The sequence below is a fragment of the Erinaceus europaeus genome, chromosome 10, assembly GCF_950295315.1.
Source record: "Erinaceus europaeus chromosome 10, mEriEur2.1, whole genome shotgun sequence".
Classification (NCBI taxonomy): domain Eukaryota; kingdom Metazoa; phylum Chordata; class Mammalia; order Eulipotyphla; family Erinaceidae; genus Erinaceus; species Erinaceus europaeus.
Genome location: NC_080171.1, coordinates 121,911,832 through 121,936,488, shown reverse-complemented (window position 1 = coordinate 121,936,488; position 24,657 = coordinate 121,911,832). Strand labels below are relative to the sequence as shown.

The 24,657-nt window shown below is 46.3% G+C and overlaps 1 protein-coding gene across 3 annotated transcripts; it reads right to left on the bottom strand.

Annotated features, from left to right (window-relative positions):
* Positions 1-7,807: 7,807 nt before the first annotated feature.
* Positions 7,808-14,163, bottom strand: ZBTB14 (zinc finger and BTB domain containing 14). 3 transcript variants are annotated; one of them, XM_060200711.1, is made up of 3 exons: positions 14,140-14,163; positions 10,615-10,699; positions 7,808-9,151 (listed from the first exon to the last, which is right to left on the bottom strand). In XM_060200711.1, exons 2-3 carry the CDS (start codon positions 10,615-10,617, stop codon positions 7,808-7,810), a joined length of 1,347 nt encoding a protein of 448 aa, XP_060056694.1. In that variant the 5' UTR covers positions 10,618-10,699; positions 14,140-14,163. The 3 variants fall into 3 exon arrangements, with proteins under 3 accessions (XP_060056694.1, XP_060056692.1, XP_060056693.1); XM_060200709.1 differs by lacking the exon at positions 14,140-14,163 and adding an exon at positions 12,519-12,708; XM_060200710.1 differs by lacking the exon at positions 14,140-14,163 and adding an exon at positions 10,808-10,935.
* Positions 14,164-24,657: the final 10,494 nt, after the last annotated feature.

Genomic DNA, 24,657 nt, shown 5'->3' with positions numbered 1-24,657 from the left:
AAGACAGAAATTGAGAGGGAAGGGAGTGATAGAGAGAGACAGAGACACCTGCAGCCCCGCTTCACCACTTGCAAAGCTTTTCCCCTGCAGGTGGGGATAGGGGACTCGAACCTGGGTCCTTGAGCACTGTAACACGTGCGCTCAACCAGGTGCGCCACCACCTGGCCCCTCTCTCTTCCTTCCTATCACCTCCTCCCCCCTCAATTTCTGGCTGTCTCTATCCAGTAAATAAATAAAGATTAAAAAATTAAACCTTGTGGTCCAGGAGGTGGCGCAGTGGTAAAGCTTTGGACTCTCAAGCGTGAGGTCCCGAGTTCGATCCCCGGCAGCACATGTGCCAGAGTGATGTCTGGTTCTTTCTCTCTCCTATCTTTCTCATTAATAAACAAATAAAATATTTTTTAAAAAAATTAAAACTTAAAAAAAATCAAATCCCCAGTACTCTTGACTACCCCGTAACTGAGGCGGTTCACAAGTGAAAAAGACCTGGTGGCCTTGAGTGTGCAAAGCCTTATCACTGCGCCACCTCCCGGACCACCTTTTATTTTTTTTTTAAGATTTAAAAAAAAATTTATTTATTTTCCATTTTGTTGCCCTTGTCTTAATACTGTTGTGGTTATTGATGTCGTTGTTGTCAGATAGGACAGAGAGAAATGGAGAGAGGAGGGGAAGACAGAGAGGGGGAGAGAAAGACAGACACCTGCAGACCTGCTTCACTGCCTGTGAAGCGACTCCCCTGCAGGTGGGGATCCTTATGCTGATCCCTTGCGCTTTGCGCCACATGCGCTTAACCAGCTGTGCCACCGCCTGACTCCCTCTTTATTTTTAATGATACAGAGAGACCACAGCACTGCTCAGCTCTGGTTTTAGGTGGTGCTGGGGATTGAGCCTGGGACTACAGAAGCCTCAGGCATGAAAGTTATTTGGATAACCATTATGCTATCTGCCCAGTCTGAAAAATAGCTCTTCTATTCCAGTTTCCCTTAGCAAATGTCTATCCTGCTGTAGGTTTATCAGCAGACTTTCAGGGAAACCTACAGAATCCTATGCTACTGTTGAGCATTACTTATATTGCTGATGGGAGTTTCCTCTCTCCAGATCCTCTGTGTCCTTTTTACTTTTTTAAAAATTTCTTTATTGGGGAATTAATGCTTTACATTCAACAGTAAATACAATAGTTTGTACATGCATAACATTCCCCAGTTTCCCATATAACAATACAACCCCCACTAGGTCCTCTTCCTTTTTACTTTTTAAAAAATGTATTTTATGGGAGTCGGGCGGTAGCGCAGTGGGTTAAGCGCACGTGACACAAAGCTCAAGGACCAGCGTAAGGATCCTGGTTGGAGCCCCCAGCACCCCACCTGCAAGGGAGTCGCTTCACAGGTGGTGAAGCAGGTCTGCAGGTGTCAAAAAAAAAAAAAGAAAGAAAAAACATATGTATATTTTATTTACTTCAGAGAGAGACAGAGAAATTGAGAGGGAAGGGGGAAATAGAACAGGGAGCAGGAAGAGGGAGGGGGTGGCTCTGAGTTGGGATCCTTGTTCAAAGTCACTGGAAGACCAGGTTACCTAACTTTTTGGCATCTTTCTTGATGCCAAAACCTATTAAAGAAATAAATTTTAGTCTCTTAACAATGTTCGGCATCATCACTAGGAAATGAAAATCATTCCAGGGGAGGTGTAATATTTAGCAAATACATGTCTTCGGCTGCCACTAAAAAATCATTTGGGAATGTTTCTTTTGGATTTTTTTTTTTTTTTATTATTAGAGCACTGCTCAGCTCTGGCTTTGGTGGTGTGGGGGATTGAACCTGAGACTTTGGAGCCTCAGGCTTGAGAGTCTCTTTGCATAACTATTATGCTATCTACTCCCACCCCTAAATTTCTGGATGATGTATTAAACACCCTTAATTACTTTATAAAAGTATATTCCAGAACTGGATCCCAATGCATACCACAGAGATTTATTTGACAAAGCATTTTATACACTTATCATTTGTGAATCTTTAAAAAATCGTGAAACTCGGAGAAGCGATTATTTGTTCCATCCCAGGTTGTATGCCCCGGGAGGGTAGGAAAGGCAGTGAGTGAGTGGTCTTCCTTCTTCACCAGTTTCTTCAGTATCCACTGTACTGTATCCACTACCGTCTGGCAGCTACATGGCACTCAGTAAGAATGCGTTTACTGACATACACTGCACTTACTCTATAAGGAGTATGTTTATGTAAGACTCATAGAAACATCTTCCCTCAGGACAAAGTGAGTAGCCAGGTATTTTGGAATGAAAAGGAAAATGATTCTTAGCTAGTGGCACAGTGGATAGGGCACTGGGCACTCAAGTATGTATGAGGCTCCAGGTTCAACCCCTGGCATCACATGTGCCAGAGTGATGCTCTCTTTCTCTGATAGATTTTTTTTTAAAAAAAGATTTTTCAGGTGTTGGTGTAAAGCCTCTCTTGGAAGAAAGCAACAAATGATCCTGGAACTCATCCACAATAGAAAAGGAAAGATTAAATGCAATCTGTCATATACTTAATTCTAGAAAAGCGAAACATAAAGTTAGCCCGCAGAATGCAAGTTTTCACTGGACTCACAAGCTCACTCTTAGAACTGCTATTCTCTGACCTCACAGAGAAAAGCAGGGAGCCATGAAGATGCCCGTGTTTACACTCCACTAAACTCCAATGACCTACTTCAATGATGGGAGATTACGAAAGCCAGAGAACCCTGACATGAATCATACGCGAGTCTGTGAGGGCAAAGCTGCGACAGTTGAAGCCTATGGAAATCCTACGACCAACACTGCTGATTTCTGTTAGGGACTGAATGAGGTGGAGGCCTACAGCATGGAGCCAGCGATTCCAGAGCCCAAGACGCGCTCAGAAGAGCACTTCACTGGTGCTTTGGCTCCTCTGTTGAAAATTATCTTTGGGGGAAAAAAGGCAACATTTGTGTCATAAGGAATGTGGCAGGTGCTGGACTAAATACTTAGAACTGATCATCACATTTAATCAACTTCACATTGTGTTTCTACCTTCTGAAAATAGAAATAGTAAGACTCCTCTAGAGATAATGAAACGAGGGCTGAAGGCAGTTAAGAACTTGCCTAAATCTGTACATTGATAAGCAAAACCAGGATCCAAGTCTGACCTCAAACACCTTTCCATAGAAGCACTTTTCCTCCTGCTTGCTTACCCAGACAAGATTTGCTTGAATCTTAGTGACTGGGATTATACCTCTTGAAGAGGTTATGGAAACACTTAACGGCCAGAATCCTCCATCAGTCAGATAGATAGCATCCAAGGTTCTTGAAGTCCCATAAGCACGGTGATCTTTTTAAAAATAATTTTATTGGAGAAATGATGGTTTCCAGGACACTTGTTGGGATGATTTCTTACCTATCTCTTACTTTGTTTATTTTAACCAGAACACTGCTCAGCTCTGGCTTACTAAGGTGCTACCGCAGGGGGATTGAACCCGGGATTTGGGGGCCTCAGGGATGAGAGTCTCTTTGCGTAACCATTATACTATCTACCCCCACCATGGAGATCTTTAAAGAATCAACAATAATAGGTTCTTAGGTGAATGCCACCCTGATTTTTCATGAAGACACACTGCTAACCAGACTGTAAATCTTTTGTTTTGAATCTCCAGGATCCAGCCCAGAAATCACACAATGCTACCCACACTGAATAAACACATTTTTTAAAAAACCTATATGAATTGCTGCTGGATTAAATTTACTTTGAATAGCTCCAAATGGGGTAACAGTTCTACTTAAAAGGTATCTGAGAACAGAGATCAACTTCAGGGAACAATAGGCACGAACGCTGTCCAGACTTGGGTAATCACCAGAGTTATGGAGTCTCCCCATCACCGAGGGAGTTTCGTTTACTTGACTCAGTTATTCAAAGAGAGGATGAAGGTAAATGTGATGGCTGCTCCCCTGTTAGTTTGCCTACAGCCCAAGTCTTACGTCCTGACATCATGGGGTAGGGGTGAGAGCATGGTGAGGGGATGAAGGGAGGTAATGTTTTTCAACTTGTCACAAGGGTTTTTGCTGGGGCTCAGTGCCTACACTGCAAATCTATTGCCGCCAGTGGCTGTTTGTTTTGGATAGAGAAATTGAAATGGAAATGGAGACCAGAGGAGAGAAACACCTGCAGTACTGCTTCACCACTAGCGAGATTTCACACCTAGGTAGGGACTGGGGCTTGATCCCACACCCTTGCCCTGGTAACATGTGCACTCTTAACAGGTACACCACAGCCTGGCCTCGGGAGATAAGTGTCAAAGGAAAACACACACTTGGGGGTTCTCCACTCTCCTTCCTGAAAGGTTCAGTTCCTTGATTCCTATCACCCAGGACGCAAGACTGAAACTCTCATTAGTTCCATCTTCCGTCTAGCCCCTAAAAGCTAATCACCACTAACAGGATCCATTCAAAAGTGAATTCCAGCTTCCCAGTGACTGTGTGACAGAGAAGCATACACAGTAAGATCCAGCAAACTAGACACCAGATGGATGTGCAGCAATTCCCTTGGTCTTTTCTTTCGACATTACACAGGAGGGCTTTGTTAGAGTCGTGATCGAGTCGATCAGCAGGTTAAACTACCTAAAATTTAACACTTTCTAAAATGCCCTTCATCAGTCATTGCCAAAACAGTGCAGCCTCAAATAAATGTTAAAATTGTAGACATTCACTATATACAAATAGAAAAGGGGGGGCAGGTGGTGGCGCACCTGGTTAAGCCCACTTATTACAGTGCCCAAGGACCCAAGTTCAAGCCCCCGGACACCACCTGCAGGGGGGAAAGCATCATGAATGATGAAGGGCTGCAGGTGTCTCTCTCTCTCTCTCTCTCTCTCCCTCTCCTCTCTCAATTTCTCTGTCTCTATCCAATCATAAAGATAAATAAAATAGTTCTTAAAAATAAAGGGCATGTGAGTTTTAAGTAATGAAAAGGCAGTTAATCCTGACATGCGGAATTCCCCTCCCCTCACACATGCACATGTAGCGTGACTATGCTTCAGAATCAGGGTCCCGAAAGTGCAGATTTCCTGGTATTGCCTAACCTGGAGAAAAAGGTGCTCTCACTGCTCAGGGACTCCTGCAGTCAGCTAGGCAGGAAAAGGGGGCAGTCTTACCGAACAGGACCCAGGGAAATAGCCACCTCAATATGGATACAAAGCCAGTCGTTCTCATTCCAAACAAGACAAATACAAATAGTAAGTCTTTACAAAATAAAGTGCTAAAAAAAAAAAAAAAATGAAACTTTCTTTTTGGGAAGAACCACCGTGACGATACGGTACCCACGAGGACTCATACCACAAGTCTGATTTTTAACTAAGAACCATGGTGAAGACAGCACAGAAAATGAACTTTGGCGAAAAACCTGGATGTGTGAAAGGTGGCTATAAAAAAACAAAAACAGGAATGATAAAAGTATATTTTGTTTTATATATACAAATGAAGGTCAAAAAATGGTTTGTTAAAGTCGCTATCAGCAAGATGTTCAATCACTTCCACTGCTTTGGTTCAAACAGCCGAGGACAGTCAATCAGCCAGTCTTTCACTAACAGCACATAGACAGTGACGGGACTACTTTCAGTACAGAATAAACAACTTAAACAATTAAATTAATTTTAAACTAAATGAGACATTTTACCAATAAATAAGTTTCTTTAAAAGGTAGCATCTTCATCCTACAATCCTGGGTATGACATATATTCCACTTTAAAAAAATAAAATTTCTTCCACGATAGTAATTACAGTTGTTGCTAGAATGAACTATAAAAAGAAATCACTTTAACAAATCGTAAAAAAAAAAAAAAAAAATTCTAGCTACCAGGTTCTTTTTAATTAACATTTTCCTAAAGTTGTACATTCTAAAATAATTGGCAATACTTTCACACAAAACATATTTCAAATTAATGTTGGTATTTCAATATATTCCTAAAGAAATTATCAAAAAGAATTTGTACACCAAAATTGGAATATTTATAGTTGTATATGGCTATGAAAAGGCAATCAACTTTTACTTAAATTTGTAACCAGTGATGAAGTATACTTTGAAAACATAAACAGTTGGTCTGACAATCTTTAATACTGGCTTAAAAAAAAGTCTGATTTTTGTTGCTGATCGAGTTATTTTAACCCAAATGTGCAAAACATGTGCAACCGTCAATTTTTACTTGAAATACATGAGACCAGCACTTCCTTACTATTTACACACTTAGTTTTTAATTTGTTAATTTAAGAAAAAAAGATATTGCATCTCCTTTACGGACAAATCATGTGCTGCTGAGAGCCCTCAAGCTTGATAATGTTTTCTTAAATCACAAAAATATATCCAAAAATGGATACCTGTTCTTGCCCTAATTTTGATCCTAAAAAATAATAATAAAAAAAAATTTAATAAAAATTTCAACTTCGGGTGAGGGAGATAGCATATGGTTATGTAAACATACTCTCATGTCTGAGGCTCTGCGATCCCAGAGTCAATCCCCCTCACCACCATAAACCAGACCTGAGCGGTCATCTGGCTGAAAGAAAGAAAGAAAAAAGAGAAAGAAATAAAAGAGAGAAAGAAAGGAAGGGAGGGAGGGAGAGAGGAAGGAAGGGAGGAAGAAAGGAAGGAAGGAAGGGAGGGAAGGAGGAAGGAAGGAAGGAAGGAAGGAAGGAGGGAAGGGAAGGGAAGGGAAGGGAAGGGAAGGGAAGGGAAGGGAAAGGAAAGGAAAGGAAAGGAAAGGAGGAAGGAAGGAAGGAAGGAAGGAAGGGGGAAGGAAAGAAGAAAAAAAGAAAAAAGCATATTGATATTGATATCTTGGAACTGTTACAAATACAAAAACTTTGTCTCAGAAGGTCGGCCTTCTAGTGACCTCTCTGCAAGTCCCATCTGCAGCAGACTAGCAATGACCCCCCGGAAGGACCTCGAGAACTCTGGGACCTGCTTGAGCGCACGTGCTTCGATGCACAAGGACCCGGGTTTGAGCCCCCAGCCCCCACCTGCAAGTGCTGAAGCACTGCTGCAGGTGTCTCTGTCCCTCTCTAACACCCCCTTACCTCTCAATTTCCGGCTGTCTCTATCCAATAAGTAAATAAAGATAATGGCCAAAAAATAAAATAAAATAAAGATAATGGCCAAAAGAATCTAAAAAGAAAAAAAAGGAATTCAAGAGCTCAACAACCACATCTTGTGGGCTTGGTCGGCTTTCAGGACCAGTAACAACACCTGTGAGGGCAGGGGCGGGCGATCAAAACTGAAGAGACCCTTCCAAAGCAGCCGTTATCTGTCCATAAAAAAGCGGAGGAAACCGAGGATACAAAATCAACACGCCGAATGTGAACGAAAGGTCACTCTGCGTTTCTACACAGGGCACCTGTTCGACCCCCCCCCCCCCCAGCCGTGTCATCTGCATCTGGCTGAACTCCTTTTATAGATTAGGAGAGATGCGACCATTAAGTTACATCGAACTGTGATGATGATCGGGAAATCAGTTCACTCAGTGATCACTCTGGCAGTGCTGCAAGTCTAGAATGAAATGAACGGGTGGACTCCGAGCCTCTGGCTCCTCAACTGGACACGGGAGTTCTGCTATGGAGATGGTGAAGAGGCGGAGGGCGGCAGGGGCCGGCTGACAACATCGACACTGGACACTAGGACGGGACAGGGGACTGGTCAGAGCCAAGAAAATGCACTTTTCTTTTGAAAAGTTCTCCAAATACCCAGCCAAGCACCGCCTCGAGTCCGGTGAGGGTCACGTTCCAGAGAAAACCAGCGCGGCTGGGCGGCCTGGGCCCCTAGCTGCAGGCGATGGTCTCCAGCTGTTCTGCCTCTGCCGCCATGGCCGCCGCCTGCAGCTGTTCCGTCTCGCTCTGGATGGCGCTGGGGGTCACCTGCTTCCTTTCGCTGTGCATGTTGTTCTCGTGCCTTTTCAGATCCGACGCCTTGGCGAATGCCTTGGTGCAGGAGCCGCACACGAAGGGCTTCTCCCCTCTGTGTCTCCGTTCGTGGTCCTTGAGGTGGGACTTGTGCTTGAAGGCCTTGTCGCACATGTGGCAGGCGAAGGGCCTCTCGTTGCTGTGCACCCGCTCGTGCTTCTTCAGGTCCGGGGCCCGGATGAAGGACTTGCCGCACACCTCGCAGCTGTAGGGCTTGTAGCCCGTGTGGATCTTCAGGTGCTCCTTCAGGTGCGCCTGTGTGGTGAAGCCCTTCGTGCACATCTCGCACACGAACGGCCGGTCGGCCGTGTGCAGCTTCTCGTGCTTGCGCAGCCTGCCCTCGTCGGAGAACGTCTTCCCGCACGCCTGGCAGGCGATCTGCTCCCGGTGGTGACCGTACAGCAGGTACTCGAACTTCATGTCGCCCGCGGCCGTCGTCCAGCCCGGTGTCTGTTCGTCCTTCACCTCGCTCATGCCGTCGTTAAACGTCAAGGCCTGCGGGGTCTGGGACCCCAGCTCTTTGGATTCCGAGGTGTCCATGGACTCGACCTCCTGGCCATAGCAGTTCACCTTGCGGACCTCCTCGCTGCCCAGCTCCTTGAGGATGGCTTCCTGGACCCTGAGGGTGGTCGTGGGGGACTTGCCGTCCTCCTGGCTCGGGGGTGTCCCCTCCGCCGTGTCGTCGGAGGGGCTGTCATCCTGGTCTCCGATCTCCTCCACGTCGTCGTCCTGCGTGTCTGCGGCATCGCCCAGGGGCCGGTTTATCTTGAGGCAGTACTTACTTTTGGGAGGGCCGCTATTCTCCTCGGGACTAGAGACGTCCCGCTTCTGAGAACACAGTTTATCCAAGAACCGGATGCCAAGGATCTGACCCGACGACATCATTAAGTTGACGTCTTCCTTTTTCACGGAGATCCTCGCTGTGTACATGTAATTCAGGACCTCTTCGAATATATCGGAGCGGAGAAAGTCGATCTCGATGACTGAAGAGCTGTCCACCTCCAGCTTCTTGAAAAGCTTTTTAAAGTAGGTGCTGCAGGCCGCCAGGACACACCTGTGTGCTCTGAACTTGACATCTTCCACCACGATAGCGATGTCGCAGAATTCCCCTTCCAGGCGTTGCTCGTTTAGTGTTTTCAGAAACAGAGTTTTATGATCATCATCATTGTACTTGATGGTTTCAGACATACTGATGAAAAACTCCTACAAAAAATAAAATAAAATAAAATAAAAAATTGGGGGGGTAACTATAAATAACACTTTTTTTCCCCTACAGGAACACAGGTAGATGTGCACTTTCTGACTTAAGTTTCCTCATCAAAGAATTTTAGAATATCAGGAAGTGCGGCTCAAGAATGAGGAGAAAAAAAAAAAATCGATTGCAACTTAGGGATTCCCATGATGTTTCTTCTCTTTATCTTCAGTTTGGCAAGTGCGCACCTAGCTATGATAACAACCGTACTGGCCGCGTGGTACACAACAGGCATCCTATCTGTCTTCATAGATGTAACGATCAGATTAAGACCACCTTACGGATGATGTTAGGGACTGGCCCAACGTTCTAGATTTAGTGGAGCACTAACTTTGCACCAGGATGGAGATCCCCAGAATCTAGCTCTCAGACCTGTGCTTCCTGACGGTCTGAGATCAGAATGACAACTAACTTCACTTCAAAGCCTAAGCGACGAGGTGCCGGCTCTTTATTCCGTAAAGTAACTAACCGTGCTCAGTGTTGTTCTTTCTTGACAGAAGAGACAAATCACTATTGTAGGACTAGAAAGGAATGTGACTGCCCAAAATATTCCATGCAGGGTTGTTTGCTAATTTCCCCACAACTGTTTCTGGTCACCTTTGAATGAGGGTTAAGGTTTATTAGATGCCCAGAGAATCAGGCGGCATCTGGGAAGTCAAGATGAGCGGCTTCACCCCCTCTGGGTACCAATCTGTCTGCCATCCACAAATAAAGGATCCTCAAAATTGGATGTACTTGACCAGTGCTGGAAGTATTTTATAAGCAAAAGACATTTGGAAATTGTAGTGGTCCTGGAGGTAGTGCAGTAGATAAGGCATTGGATTCTCAAGCATGAGGTCCTGAGTTCAATCCCTGGCAGCACACGTGTCAGAGTGATGTCTGGTTCTTTCTCTCTCCTAACATTTCTCATAAATAAGTAAATAGAATTTGTATAAAAGACATGTCACCATAGTAATGAACAGACTGTTTAAAAACATATTTTATATTTTCTTTAAAAAGGACCCTGGGTCCATACTCCCAGAGGGATAAAGAATAGGAAAGCTATCAGGGGAGGGAGGGATATGGAGATCTGGTGGTGGGGATAGTGTGGAGTTGTACCCCTCTTATCCTATGGTTTTTGTCAGTGTTTCCTTTTTATAAATAAAAATAAAAATAAAATGTTTTCCTTGGGCAGGGGTACATAGCATACTGGTTATACAGAGAGACTCTCCAGGTCTAATCTCTGTCACCACCATAAACCACAGCTGGGTAATGCTCTGGGGAAAAAACAAAAACAAAAACTTCTTATTCAACAAATATAAGGAAAAGACCTATTTCTCAAACAAGAAGTTAGTGGCAAGGCATAAAGTAAACATACTTTAAAACAAAGCAAAAACATCACGTTTTAAGGTTTAATATTCAAAGTCATAGTTACCATGAACAACTCAAGACTATTATCTTAATGCTTTGAACACCAAATTCTTCAGATCAGAGTAATTCTGATCAGGGCCGTGTAAGTCCTACAAGAGAAAAGGACACACAAAAATAAGGCAGGATATTCTTTTATACCAGATCCCAGGCAGGAATGATTTTAAGAAGTCAACTTTCCAACTCAGAAGCAAACTCACCCAGCAAGGTTCCTACTGTATGTGTGGTCCGGGCTTGAGCCCTAACATCGACTGAAAGTACCAAAGCACTGGGGAAATTCTATACTATGCTGTCTCTCCCTCTCTCTCTGTCTCTCTATCTGAAATGAACGCAGAAGTCACCCAGGAAGCAGTGAGATCGGGCATACCACGGCCCTGAAACAAATAAAGGCTTATTTCTCCTATAGTTCACTGTCTTTCAGGTAGAGAGCAGAAGGGTGGCTGTCAGCATCATTTTCAGTTCTGAATGGGTCATGAGAACGAATACATCAAAGTGTAGCACACACTGAAATCCCTAGGACTGAGTGCTGGGAATCATGGTAGATTAGACAACCACACAGATAGGGCTTATGACTACATGCACACAGATGTTTACAGCTGTTTGTAAGAAAAACTATAGGAAGAGCCAGCAAGTGTCCCTTATTCCCAGAATTCCCCGCAGGGTATATAGTGCCCCCCTCCCCTTTTCTTTCCCCATGTATCTGTGTGTGTGTGTGTGTGTGTGTGTGTGTGTGCACGCGCGCGCGCATGCACTACACACACATATGAAAAACATTTTTTTTGGGGGGTCAGGCGGTAGCAGTGGGTTAACCGTAGGTGGCACAAAGCACAAGGACCGGCATAAGGATCCCGGTTCGAGCCCCCGGCTCCCCACCTGCAGGGGAGTCGCTTCACAGGCGGTGAAGCAGGTCTGCAGGTGTCTATCTTTCTCTCCTCCTCTCTGTCTTCCCCTCCTCTCTCCATTTCTCTCTGTCCTGTCCAACAACAATGGCAGTGCCACCACCATCAAGATAATATTGGGAAAAAGTGGCTGCCAGGAGCAGTGGATCCGTAGTGCAGGCACCAAACCCCAGCAGTAACCCTAGAGGCAACTAAAAAAATAAATATCAATAAAAATAAAATAAAGGAAAGAAATATGGTTTCGGGGGAGTGGGGTGGTAGTGCAGCGGGTTAAGGCGCAAAGCGCAAGGACCGGAGTAAGGATCCTGGTTCGAGCCCCCGGCTCCCCACCTGCAGGGGAGTCTTCACAGGCGGTGAAGCAGGTCTGTGGGTGTCTATCTTTCTCTCCCTCTCTGTCTTCCCCTCCTCTCTCCATTTCTCTCTGTCCTACCCAACAACGACGACATCAATAATAGTAACAACAACACCGATAAACAACAAGGGCAACAAAAGGGGAAAAAATAGCCTCCAGGAGCAGTGGATTCGTGGTGCAGGCACTGAGCCTCAGCGATAATCTTGGAGGTAAAATAAATAAACAAACAAACAGGAGTTTTTCTATCTACAGAGTGTGCAGGGTGGACAAAAAAATCACTTCTAAGAATACTTCCAAAGGGACCAGGCGTGGTGCACCTGATTAAACACACACATCACAGTGCGCAAGGACCCAGGTTCAAGTCCCCACCTGCAGGAGAAAGCTTTAGGAGTGGTGGAACAGGGCTAAGGTGTCCCTCTCTCTCTCTCCCTATCTCTATCCAATAATAAAAAATAATTAAATATTTTTAAAAAGATATTTGAAAAAAAAAAAAAAAAGCTTCCAACTCCGCCTCCCTTTATCTTAGATGCTCCAGGGCAGGTAGTCACTTCCTGGAGAAGCCCTATCTACCCTGTCACTTCCTACGGTTGTCTCAACTCTCCCCAGAGCTTGTAGGGGGGAAGGACTGCAGGAGTTGTTGCGAGGGAAAAGAGTGCTTACTTTTTATCTGGCCCGCACTCCTGACTCCTGAGGACAATTTGTTGTTGTTGTTCCCTGAGATGGTCTCATTTCTAAATTTAGAGGGGTCCAACTAGAAGATGCCCGCTGCCAGGATCCAGCTGTCCGTGTGGGAGTAGAGGGCAGTGCTGCCCCTACTTTAGCTCCATAACAAAGCTGCCCCTTTGATGGGGGTCTTCAGCAAAAATCCACCTTACAGACCCCTCCCCCTCAGAGCCCCCAGCACCCGCGACAATGGCGGCCGCACCACCTCCCTGCTGAAAGCCCACAACAGCGCCAGGATGGGGAGAAAGCAAAGGCAAAAAACGAGGTGCAAAGACTTAAAGGAGATGCAAGGCCTGGGGAGCCCCTCCGGATCCCCGCTCTCCTTTGGGGGTTAGGGTGGAGTGGAAGAAGCTTTCGCATTCTTGTTCCCCTCCCGCAGGAGAAAGAAAGAAAGAAAGAAAGAAAGAAAGAAAGAAAGAAAGAAAGAAAGAAAGAAAGAAAGAAAGAAAGGAAGGAAGGAAGGAAGGAAGGAAGGAAGGAAGGAAGGAAGGAAAGAAGCAGGGTTGGTGTACAGCAGCACAGTAAAAGACTCAGGGTGGGGGCGGGAGTTCAGGTCCTGGAACAGCCGGCAGAGGAGGACCTGGCTGGGGGTTGGATTGTTCTGCGGACAACGGGGGCATGTTACGCATGTACCAACTATTGTGTTTTTGCTGTCAACGGCAAGCCATGAGTCCGCCAATACAGAAACATCTTTTCTTTTTCTTTTTAAAGCAGGGCGCCTGGCAGGGCCGGGCCAGGTCTTCCCCGTGCAGCCCCGGGCACCGGGCGCGGGCCCGCGGCGACTCCCGGCGGCGAGCGTGCGGCCCCGGGCCGCCTCCTTCCTTCCTTCTCCCTCCTCCTCCTCTCCTTCCTCCTTCACTCCTTCTTTCTCCCTCCTCCTCATTCCTCCTTCTCTTTCTCCCTCCTCTCCCTCCTTTTCCGTCGTCCTTCTCCTTCCCTCCTTCCCTCCTTTTCCTCCTTCCTCCTTCTCCTCTCCTTCCCTCCCTCCTCCTCCCCTCCTCCCCTCCTCCCCTCCTTCCTTCCTTCCCGGCCGGGGGCGGGGGCGGCGCGCGGCCGGCCGGGTCCCGAGCTCCGCGGGCGCAGCGGGGAAGAGCGAGCGGGGCCGGGGCCGGGCCGGGGAGCGAGCGCGGGGCCGGCGGGGGGCGGCGCCCGGAGGAGGCCGCGCTCGCTCCCCGGCCCGGCCCGTCCCCGTCCCCGTCCCCGTCCCCGCTCGCTCGCCGCCGGCTCGGGGCCGTGCCCACCCCCGCCGCGGTGCACTGCGGCGCTGCGGGCGCGGAGGGAGGAGGAGGGAGCGCGGCCGGCCGGGAGCCCCGCCGCCCCAGCCGGGGAGCGAGCGAGAGCGCGCGCGGAGCCCCGCCGCCCCGGCCGCCCGCCCGCCCGCCGCCCGCCCGGCCGCGCAGTCCGGGGCCTCGGAGCGCCGCGGGGACGCGCCTTCCCGGGCCGGGCCGGGCCGGGCCGGGCCGGGCGAGCAGGGGAGGCAGGGCGGGGAGAGCGAGCGGAGCAGAGCAGAGCGGGGCCCCCGCCGCCCGGCCGCCCCGCGCCCCCAGCCCCCGCTTACCTGCAGCCGCTCAGCCGCACACGCCCGTCGGGGGCTCCCCGCGCTTCTGCACGCCGGCCGGGTGGGGTGCACGCGGGGCGCGGGGGCACCGTGGGTGGCAGCGTGTCGGAGGCTTTTTCCTTTTTGCTGGGTTTATTGTATTTTATTTGATTTTATTTGGAGTTTGGGGAGGGGGCGGGGTGAGGGGGGAATCGTGCACGTCCCCGGCGGCGGCAGCCCCTTCTCCTGCACGAGCACGGACTGTCTAGCCGGCCGCGAACACCCCCACCGGCACCCCCCCCCCCACACCTCCCCGTGCATGCGCGGTGCGGGCTGGGGGGAAGGCGCGCCGCCGATGTGCGCAGGCACGGAACCCGGCCCCGGCCTCCGAGCGGGCGGGCGGCGAAAGGGTTAAGCCGGGGCCTCGCGACGCTGGGCCGAGCAGCCGGCGGGGCCGCCCCCGGAGGGCTCTGGGCTGCGCACGCGCGCGCACGCGCACGCGCGGCTGGGGGGCGCGCGGAGCCCGCGCGCGGGAGAAGGGGTGGGCGGGGCCTGGGCGGGGCTTAGGGAGCAGGCGCGGATGCACGAGCGCCGCGCGCGCGCCCGCCCGCCGGGAGCTCCCGCCTCCTGCTCGGGCTCCCGGGCCGGCCGGGGACGCGGGAAGCCGGCGCTCCTGTGCGTGTGCATGTGCGGGGGCACCGCCGCCTCGCCTCGGGCGCGCGCAGGACGAGCGCTGCTGCTGCTGCTGCTGCTGCTGGACCTTAGGGCGCTGGCGCATCCCAGTGGACGCGCCTTCAAAGCTTGGAGAACCGTCGTTCTATTTCATCCTTTTTTCTTTCCCTGTCTCTTATTATTATTATTTTTTAGATTTTTAAATATATTTTATTTACTGGTTTGTTCATTGACTAGAGACAGAGACATCAAGAGGGAAGGGGAAGATAAAGATAGAGACCTGCAACCCTGCTTCACCACTTGCAAAGCTTTCCTCCTGCAGGCGGGGCCTGGGGGCTCGAACCGAGTCCTTGATGTGACTTGTGCGCCCAACCAGGTTTTTTTGTTTTGTTTTGGTTTTTTGTTATTAAGAGTTTGTCACGACGTTGTTAGATAATTATATATAGTTTCACATCTCACCCACCACCAGAATTCTGTATCCCCAGCCTCCCAGCTCACAGAGTTCTCATTTATGAGTCTTACAGTTTACTTGCTTCTGTTTTTTTGTGGTTTTTTTTTGGCATGTCATGTGTATCAGATCTCTAGACTCCTCATGTCTTCTCTTTACTTCACTAAGCATCCTCACCTCCAGTTCCGAGCATTTTGTCCCAAAGGGCACAATATCATCTTGTTTGGTTGCAGAGTGGCCGTCCATGGAATCTATATCCCATACCTTCTGTCGCCAGTCATCTGTGAATGGGCATCTAGGCTGGTTCCAGTCTTTGGCGATTGTGAACTATGCAGCTCTGAACACAGGGGTGCCTGTGTCCCTCCTAATTAGTTATTTCAGTGTCCTTTGGATAAATGCCTAAGAGTGGTATTGCTGGGTCATAATGCAATTCCATTTTTTAACATTTTATTTATTTATTTATTTATTTATTTATTTATGTATTTATTAGAGACAACCAGAAATTGAGAGGGAAGGGTGGGCTAGAGAGACACCTGCAGCACTGCTCACCACTTGGGAAGCTTTCCCCATATGGGTGGAGACCGGGGACTTAAAGCTGGGTCCTTGTGCATTATAACATGTGCACTCAACCAGGTGTGCCACCATCCAGCCCTGGTAATCCCATTTTTATTTTTTGTTTAAGGACTGTCCATACTGTCTGCCACAGGGGCTGCCCCAGTCTGCATTCCCACCCGCAGTAGTTCCCTTATCCCCACAACCTCTCCAACACCTGTTCTTTCCTGGTTTATTGATGGAAATCATTTTATGTGAGATGGGATCTCAGCATAGTTTTGATTTGTATTTTTTTTTTTTAAGTATTTTTTTTTTAGTATTTATTTATTCCATTTTGCTGCCCTTGTTTTATTGTAGTTATTGTTGTTGTCGTTGTTTGTTGGATAGGACAGAGAGAAATGGAGAGAGGAGGGGAAGACAGAGAGGGGGAGAGAAAGACAGACACCTGCAGACCTGCTTCACCGCTTGTGAAGTGACTCCCCTGCATGTGGGGAGCCGGGGGCTCAAACCGGGATCCTTACTCCAGTCCTTGTGTTTTGTGCCACGTGCACTTAACATGCTCTGCTATCGCCCAACTCCATTTTTTTAAAAAAAGATTTTATTTATTGATTCATGAGAAATGGTAGGAGAGAGAGAAAGAACCAGACATCACTCTGAAACATGTGCTACTGGGAATTGAACTTAGAACCTCATGCTTGAGAGTTCAGTGCCTTATCCACTGTGCCACCTCCCGGACCACCTGATTTGTATTTCTCTAATGATAAGTGAAGTGGCACATTTCCTCATGTGTCTGTGGGCCATGTGTATTTCTTCTTTAGAAAACTGTTTAGTTCTTTGGCCCAGTTTTTTATTGGGTTATTTTTGCTTCTTTTGTAGATCTGTTCCAATTCTGTATAGATCTTTAATAATCAGTCACTTCTCTGCTGTGTGATGTGCAAGTATCTGCTCCCATTTCCTGGAGAGAACAGTAATTTCGAAGTCACATTTTTAAAAGGGAGAAGAGAATGGATTTGTTCTAAAGCTCTGGGTCCAGACACTTTTCCTTGGAAAAGAATCTTGGGGGTTGGAAGCCACAGCCCATCCATGTCTGGCAGCTGTGAGCCTGGTTTCAATTTCATTTGAGTCTGTATTATTTCAGCACCAAGGGTCTGAGGTTCAATCCCCAGAAATGTCATGTCAGAGCCCCCCCACCTGCAGGGGAGTCACTTCACAGGCGGTGAAGCAGGTCTGCAGGTGTCTATCTTTCTCTCCTCCTGTCTGTCTTCCCCTCCTCTCTCCATTTCTCTCTGTCCTATCCAACAACGACGACAACAACAATAACTACAACAATAAAACAACAAGGGCAACAAAAGGGAATAAATAAAATAAAAAATAATTTAAAAAATAAAATAAAAATAAGTCAGAGCCCAAGAGGGCTCTGAAAATAAATAAGTCAATAAACAAATAAATGAGAGAGCCTAGCCCAGTGGTCTTAAGTCATCTGCCCACTCCTTCTAGACCGTGGGTTTGAGTGACCAGAGCAAAACTTGAAACTCCAAAGATCCTGATCATTATACCTTTTTTTTTTTTAATTCATTTGGGAGTCAGGCAGTAGCACAGCGGGTTAAGTACAGGTGGCACAAAGCACAAGGACCGGCATAAGGATCCCGGTTCAAGCCTCCAGCTCCCCACCTACAGGGGCAGTCGCTTCACAAGCGGTGAAGCAGGTCTGCAGGTGTCTGTCTTTCTCTCCCCCTCTCTGTCTTCCCCTCCTCTCTCCATTTCTCTCTGTCCTATCCAACAACAATAACATCAAAAATAATAATAACTACAATAAAAAAAACAACAAGGGCAACAAAAAAAGGAAATAAATATTTAAAAAATTTATTCATTTATTACTGGATAGAGACAGAGAGAAATGGAGAGGGGGAAGAGTAGCTAGACAGCCAGTTGCAGCTCTATCTCACCACTCATGAAGCTATTCCCCTTACAGGTGCGGACCAGGGGCTTGAACCTGGGTCCTTGCATACTATATAGTATATACACTTATCCAGGTGCACCACCACCTGGTCCCTACTGATGATCACACGTGATCTCTGTTTGATGATGATCCTTCTCACCTGCTGGCTAGACCGCTTAACTCTTGTTTATATAGAGTCTGACACTGAATCTTGATTTTGGTTTGGCTTATTTGTATCATATGGGTCATGCTGCTGTTTATAGGCAATGAGGCTGTTTCTGCATTAGCTGTGCACTGGCATGGCTGCCCAGAACTCAGTAATAATAGCCCTCTTTTCCTACAGCACACAATGTGCAGGTGTAAACACTGACTTTGCATAGATTTATGAACTGTCCACTACCTAAAGACAATTTTTCTTATGTAACGAGGTGACATCATCATCCAGTCATTAACTTGCCTGAGGGAATTAAAAGCATTCCAAAGAGTTGTCAAACACTAGAATGTATTTTAACAGAGATGCCTCACATCTTGGCCTTGTGTCAATTAATCCTCTTCCTTCATATTACTTAACTCAGTCCAGTTGTCAAGCCCTTGCAGGATTCATGGGAATGAGTTTAAAGGGGTAAACTCTGTGGGAAGGAATAGGGAGGGAGGGAAACTACAATGGAAGGACTAGACCTATGTATTGCACCTTACTTGGTTACTAGCTATAACCCAGTACTGCCTATCACATACGAGGCACATGGAATGGGGTGGGGGCTGGGGGAGGTCAGAGCCTTTCTGAAATGTGAAGACCCAAGGCCCTGGAAAGAAATCTCTCTCTCACTAGAAATGCTGCCACTTCACTTGGAATTCTGGGCCCATCTGTCCGCTGGGAGTGTGTTGTCCGTCCCCCTGGAATGCCCACAGCTTCCTTTTGAGTGAGACCCTGCTTCTGTGGATTTTAGGCTTGGGATTATCGGACCTGCAGTGTGGAGTCTGGGGTGCCAGGATTTAGGTTGCTTCCAAATTTCCAAGGGATATTTGAAAACATCAGGTCATTTAGGGGTTCTTCTTATAGATAAAGGGGCTGGTTTGTCTATCGCACTTGTAATCGGTCTCTGACTGGCAGACGAAGCTACGGAAAGAGGCTTTGAGAAGTAACTTCTTACCTGTGCTTCTGCTGTCGACCCCAAGACCATGGACCCCAAGACCATGCCCAGGTTGCTACTGCTTCTTCAGCCAAGGCTCTAAAATGACAAATGTACTTGAGAAAATGGAGCTGACTTCAAACCCAAGCCCTGTGAAGCCCAGGTGAAGGACACCTTGTCCACAGACCTGCAAGTAAGAAGTACAAGATTGTCTAGTGCCCTGTGGTGATGGGAGAGAGAGGGTGATTTGCTGGAGGGTGATTTGTACTGATGTCTACCTTGGGAAGATGTGGGATGGTGTCCTTGTGACAACAGCCCCGTAAGTCAGGATGTTCTTTCTATTTATTTATTCATGAGAAAGATAGGGGGAAAGGGAGAAAGGACCAGACCTCACTCTGGTACATGTGCTGGTGGGGATTGAACTCAGGACCTCATGCTTGAGTGTCCAATGCTTTCTTTACCCACTCCGCCACCTCCCGGACCACTCAGGATTTCCTCAATAAAGACTTTCTTGGTAAGCCAGCTGGAGTCTGTATTGTATGATTTCCTACTGCAGCAAAACCTAATACATCTACACAAATACAAAAATCCCACCAAATCTCCTTACTGCTCTGTACACAGTGTCTCTTAATATCATCATCTTCTCATAATTCCAGTTGCTTTTTTTGGGGGGGGCAGGGGAGAGGTTTGTAAGGATCCAATCCAGGGTCTCCAACACAACACATTATGTGCTCTACACTAAGCTACACCCCCAGATCGGGCTGCCTTCCTTTTTCTGTCTACCTTGTATCCCATGTAAAGCTCAACCATCTGATTTATACCGGAACAGAGCATTGATTTCAGTTGAGTATTCAGTTCTAGAGGACAGGCCCGAAGGTTTGACATTTGTCTTTGAGCAAAGTATATTTTATCTTCTAGAGAGAAAAACCGTATTCTGATATTAATATTCAACATATTTTATTCTCTTTGAGCTAGCCTGTCACTGGAACTGAAATAGTCTCTGGGCTTTTTAAAAAACTGTGAACACTTTCCATATAAGAAACAATGTCTTATCTATCATATGAGCTGATACTTCTCAATTACTATTCTGAAAGTGACACACAGACACACCACCACCACCAACAACAACAACACTAACAACAACAACAACAAAGATTCAGCTTTTTTAAATGTTTTATTTATTTATTTGGATAGAGACAGAGAAAAATCGAGAGTAGACTGAGGAGATAAAGGAGAGAGACACCCGCAGCATTGATTCACCACTTTTGAAACTTCCCCCCTGCAGATGAGGCCTGGGGCTTTGAACCCATGTCCTTGTGCACTGTAGCATGTGCGCTCAGCCAGGGGTGCCAGCTGGACCCAGTTTCCTTATTGTACAAATAGAATAAAAAGTATAGCTATCTCATTGAATTAATAGACTAACTGAATAGTTATAAGAACCACTTTGTACTGCATTGTAGGCACTGTGGATACAACAGTAGGCAACAAAACATATATTCCTGGAGACAGACAAGAAACATATAACTGAAATATACATGTCATGCAACCCAGTGATAAGTGTTAGAAAGAAAAATAGAGCAGGAGAAAGAAGTAGAATGGTGGCAGGTATAAACCTATGGGACTACATCAAATTAAAAAGCTTCTTCACAGCAAAAGAAACCACTACCCAAACCAAGAGACCCCTCACAGAATGGGAGAAGATCTTTACATGCCATACATCAAACAAGAGGTTAATAACCAACATATATAAAGAGCTTGCCAAACTCAACAACAAGAAAACAAATAACCCCATCCAAAAATGGGGGGAGGACATGGACAGAATATTCACCACAGAAGAGATACAAAAGGCCTAGAAACATGAAAAAATGCTCCAAGTCTCTGATTGTCAGAGAAATGCAAATAAAGACAACAATGAGATACCACTTCACTCCTGTGAGAATGTCATACATCAGAAAAGGTAACAGCAGCAAATGCTGGAGAGGGTGTGGGGTCAAAGGAACCCTCCTACATTGCTGGTGGGAATGTTAGTTGGTCCAACCTCTGTGGAGAACAGTCTGGAGAACTCTCAGAAGGCTAGAAATGGACCTACCCTATGATCCTGCAATTCCTCTCCTGGGGATATATCCTAAGGAACCCAACACATCCATCCAAAAAGATCTGTGTACACATATGTTCTTGGCAGCACAATTTGTAATAGCCAAAACCTGGAAGCAACCCAGGTGTCCAACAACAGATGAATGGCTGAGCAAGTTGTGGTCTATATACACAATGGAATACTACTCAGCTGTAAAAAATGGTGACGACACCGTTTTCAGCTTATCTTGGATGGACCTTGAAAAAATCATGTTAAGTGAAATAAGTCAGAAGCAGAAGGATGAATATGGGATGATCTCACTCTCAGGACGAAGCTGAAAAACAAGATCAGAAAAGAAAACACAAGTCGAACCTGAAATGGAATTGGAGTATTACACCAAAGTAAAAGACTCTGGGGTGGGTGGGTGGGTGGGGAGAATACAGGTCCATGAAAAATGATGAATGAAATAGTGGGGGTTGTATTGTTAAATGGGAATCTGGGGAATGTTATGCATGTAAAAAAAAAAAAAAGAAGTAGAAACGCAAAGCAGAAATTGACTGAGTTTGGAGTATGGCACCAAAGTAAGAAAGCAGAAGTATACTAGAGTTTGCAGTGAGTACCTCCCTAACACTTCCTCTCCACTATTCCAAGCTTTGGGTCCATGATTGCTCAACAATTTGTTTGGCTTTGTATGTTAACTCTCTTTTCAGTCACCAGGTTCCAGGTGTCATCAGGATACCGGCCAGACTTCCCTGGATTGAAGACCCCACCCATGTGTCCTGGAGCTCAGCTTCCCCAGAGACCCACCCTACTAGGGAAAGAGAGAGGCAGACTGGGAGTATGGACCGACCAGTCAATGCCCATGTTCAGCGGGGAAGCAATTGCAGAAGCCAGACCTTCTACCTTCTGCATCCCACAATGACCCTGGGTCCATGCTCCCAGAGGGATAGAGAATGGGAAAGATACTGGGGAGGGGGTGGGATATGGAGATTGGGCGGGGGGAATTGTGTGGAGTTGTACCCCTCCTACCCTATGGTTTTGTTAATTAATCCTTTCTTAAATAAAAAAATTAAAAAAATGCTAATAAAAATAATAATAACTACAACAATAAAACAACAAGGGCAACAAAAGGGGATAAATAAACATTTTTTAAAAACTAAGTGTCCACCAGTTTTTTTAAAAAAAATAAAATAAAAATAAAAATTAATAGTAAAAAAAATGACTTCTCACTAAAAAAGAAAAGAAAAGAAAACACAAGTAGAACCTGAAGTGGAATTGGCGTATTGCACCAAAATAAAAGACTCTGGGGTGGGTGGGTGGGGAGAATACAGATCCAGGAAGGATTCAGAGGACCTAGTGGGGGTTGTATCGTTATATGGGAAACTGGGGAATGTTATGCATGTACAAACTATTGTACTTACTGTTGAATGTAAAACATTAATTCCCCAATAAAAAAAAATAGAAAAAAAAAAGAAGTAGAATGGCAGGAAATACAAGTGAATGATTTTAACTTTTTTTTTTTTAGTATTAGAGAGAGACATCCAGAAATTGAGAGGTTAGTGAGAGATAGAGACAGAGAGAGACAGAGACACCTTCAGGCCTACTTCACCACTCATGAAGCTTTCCCTCTGCAGGTGCAGACCAGGGCCTTGAACCCGGGTCCTTACGCACTGTAGCATGTGTGCTCAACCAGGTGCAACACAAGTGCATGATTTTAATGAGGTAAAAGGACAGGCTCATCAAGAAGGTAACATTCAGGTAGACTTAATGGTCCAGCTAAGCTGGGGGAAGTTCATGCAAAGCCTAGAAAGACAACACTACCAAGCACAAAAGTCCCCAGGTGGATGTATGCGGCTTGTGCTGAAGGAGCAAAGAGAGGAACAGAGCAAAAAGGAAGAGATGCACGCCCCTCACCTCTGCACTCCATCCAGGAGGCTCAGATAATAATGCAACCACTTGTTTGTTTTCTACTGCCATGCTGTGTTTATGTCTGCTGGACATGAAATTCCCAACACACCCTACATTAACAACAGTCCACATATTTCTGGGCAGATTCTAGCAAGGCCTAAGAGAGAGAATGACATTTGGAATTAAAATCCTCAAGGAATAAGGGTGAGTAGAATGGCGAGAGGGGGTTGGGCAGTAGCACAGTGGCTTAAGTGCACATGGTGTAAAGCACAAGGACCAACGTAAGGATCCGGTTCGAGCCCCCAGCTCCCCACCTGCAGGGGGGGGTCGCTTCACAATCAGTGAAGCAGGTCTGCAGCTGTCTGTCTTTCTCTCCCCTTCTCTGTCTGATGCTACTATAATGTTCCAGCTTCTTCTTTCTGATATTAATCAAAATTATGAACTCAACCTCCAGTGAAAAAAAAATAAACAATTTAAACAGAGTCCTGATAAACTCATAAAGACATATAGGTTTTCTCAAAAGACAGTATTTAAACCATCTCAGTAACCAGAAAAGGAGATGATCACAAAACTATGTCTTCAGTCTCCATCTTTTATCTTTAGTTTCAGAGTGAAATAATTTGTTTTTCTAGGCAGATATTTTTGATAAAATGTACACTGTATTTGAGAAAGTCATTCATAAACACCTATTCTATTGTTTGCAAAAAGTACTTAGAATAATTCAAATGAGTATTTATAGGGAAATGTGCATGTGAAAAGTAAAGTTTTTTTAAAAAAAGGAACCAAGAGCTAGCTCATCTGATAGACTAAGCTATTTCATTGACCCAGATTGTTTCAGATTTATCAAAGAGAGGTGGTTGTATCATATTTGAATATTATTATTATTGCCTCCACTGGGGCTTGGTGCCTGCACTACGAATCCACTGCTCCTGGAGGCCTTTTTTTTTCCCCTTCCATATTTGTTGTTGCTGTTATTATTATTGTTGCTGCTGTTATTGTTGCTGGACAGGAGAGAGATAAATCGAGAGAGGAAGGGAAGATAGAGAGGGGGAGAGAAAGACAGACACCTGCAGACCTGCTTCACCGTTTGTGAAGCGACCCTACCATGCAGGTGGGGAGCCAGGGACTCAAACCCGGATCCTTGCACTTTGCACCAAGTACGCTTAACCCGGTGTGCTACTGCCCGGCCCCCAGTATTTTAATTTTTATTTATTTGATAGAGACAGAGAGAAATCAAGATGGCAGAGAGAGCTAGAGAGGGCGAGAGAGACACCTGCAGCCCTGCCTTATCACTCATTTTCCGCCTGCAGGTGGGGAGCAGGAACTTGAACCCGGGTCCTATACGCTGCAGTGCGCGTGCTCAGCCAGGTGTGTCACTCCACAGCCAACAGAATTCTAGAAATGTATGATTAAGGATATTCTCTTCTGGTCCCAAATAAGCCTTTTACTCCTCAAATGCAAAACTTTTCTAATTACTTTTCAGTGTCCTGGTGATATCTGAAAGTATGGGTTTATTAGCAGTTGAGATTTAAAACAGAAATCAGGGAGTCGGGCGGTAGCACAGTGGGTTAAGCGCATGTGGCACAAAGCACAAGGAGCAGCATAAGGATTCCAGTTCGAGCCCCCGGCTCCCCACCTGCAGGGGAGTCACTTCACAGGCAGTGAAGCAGGTCTGCAGGTGTCTATCTTTCTCTCCCCCTCTCTGTCTTCCCCTCCTCTCTCCATTTCTCTCTGCCCTATCCAACAACGCTGACATCAATAACAACAATAATAACCACAACAATAAAACAACAAGGGCAACAAAAGGGAATAAATA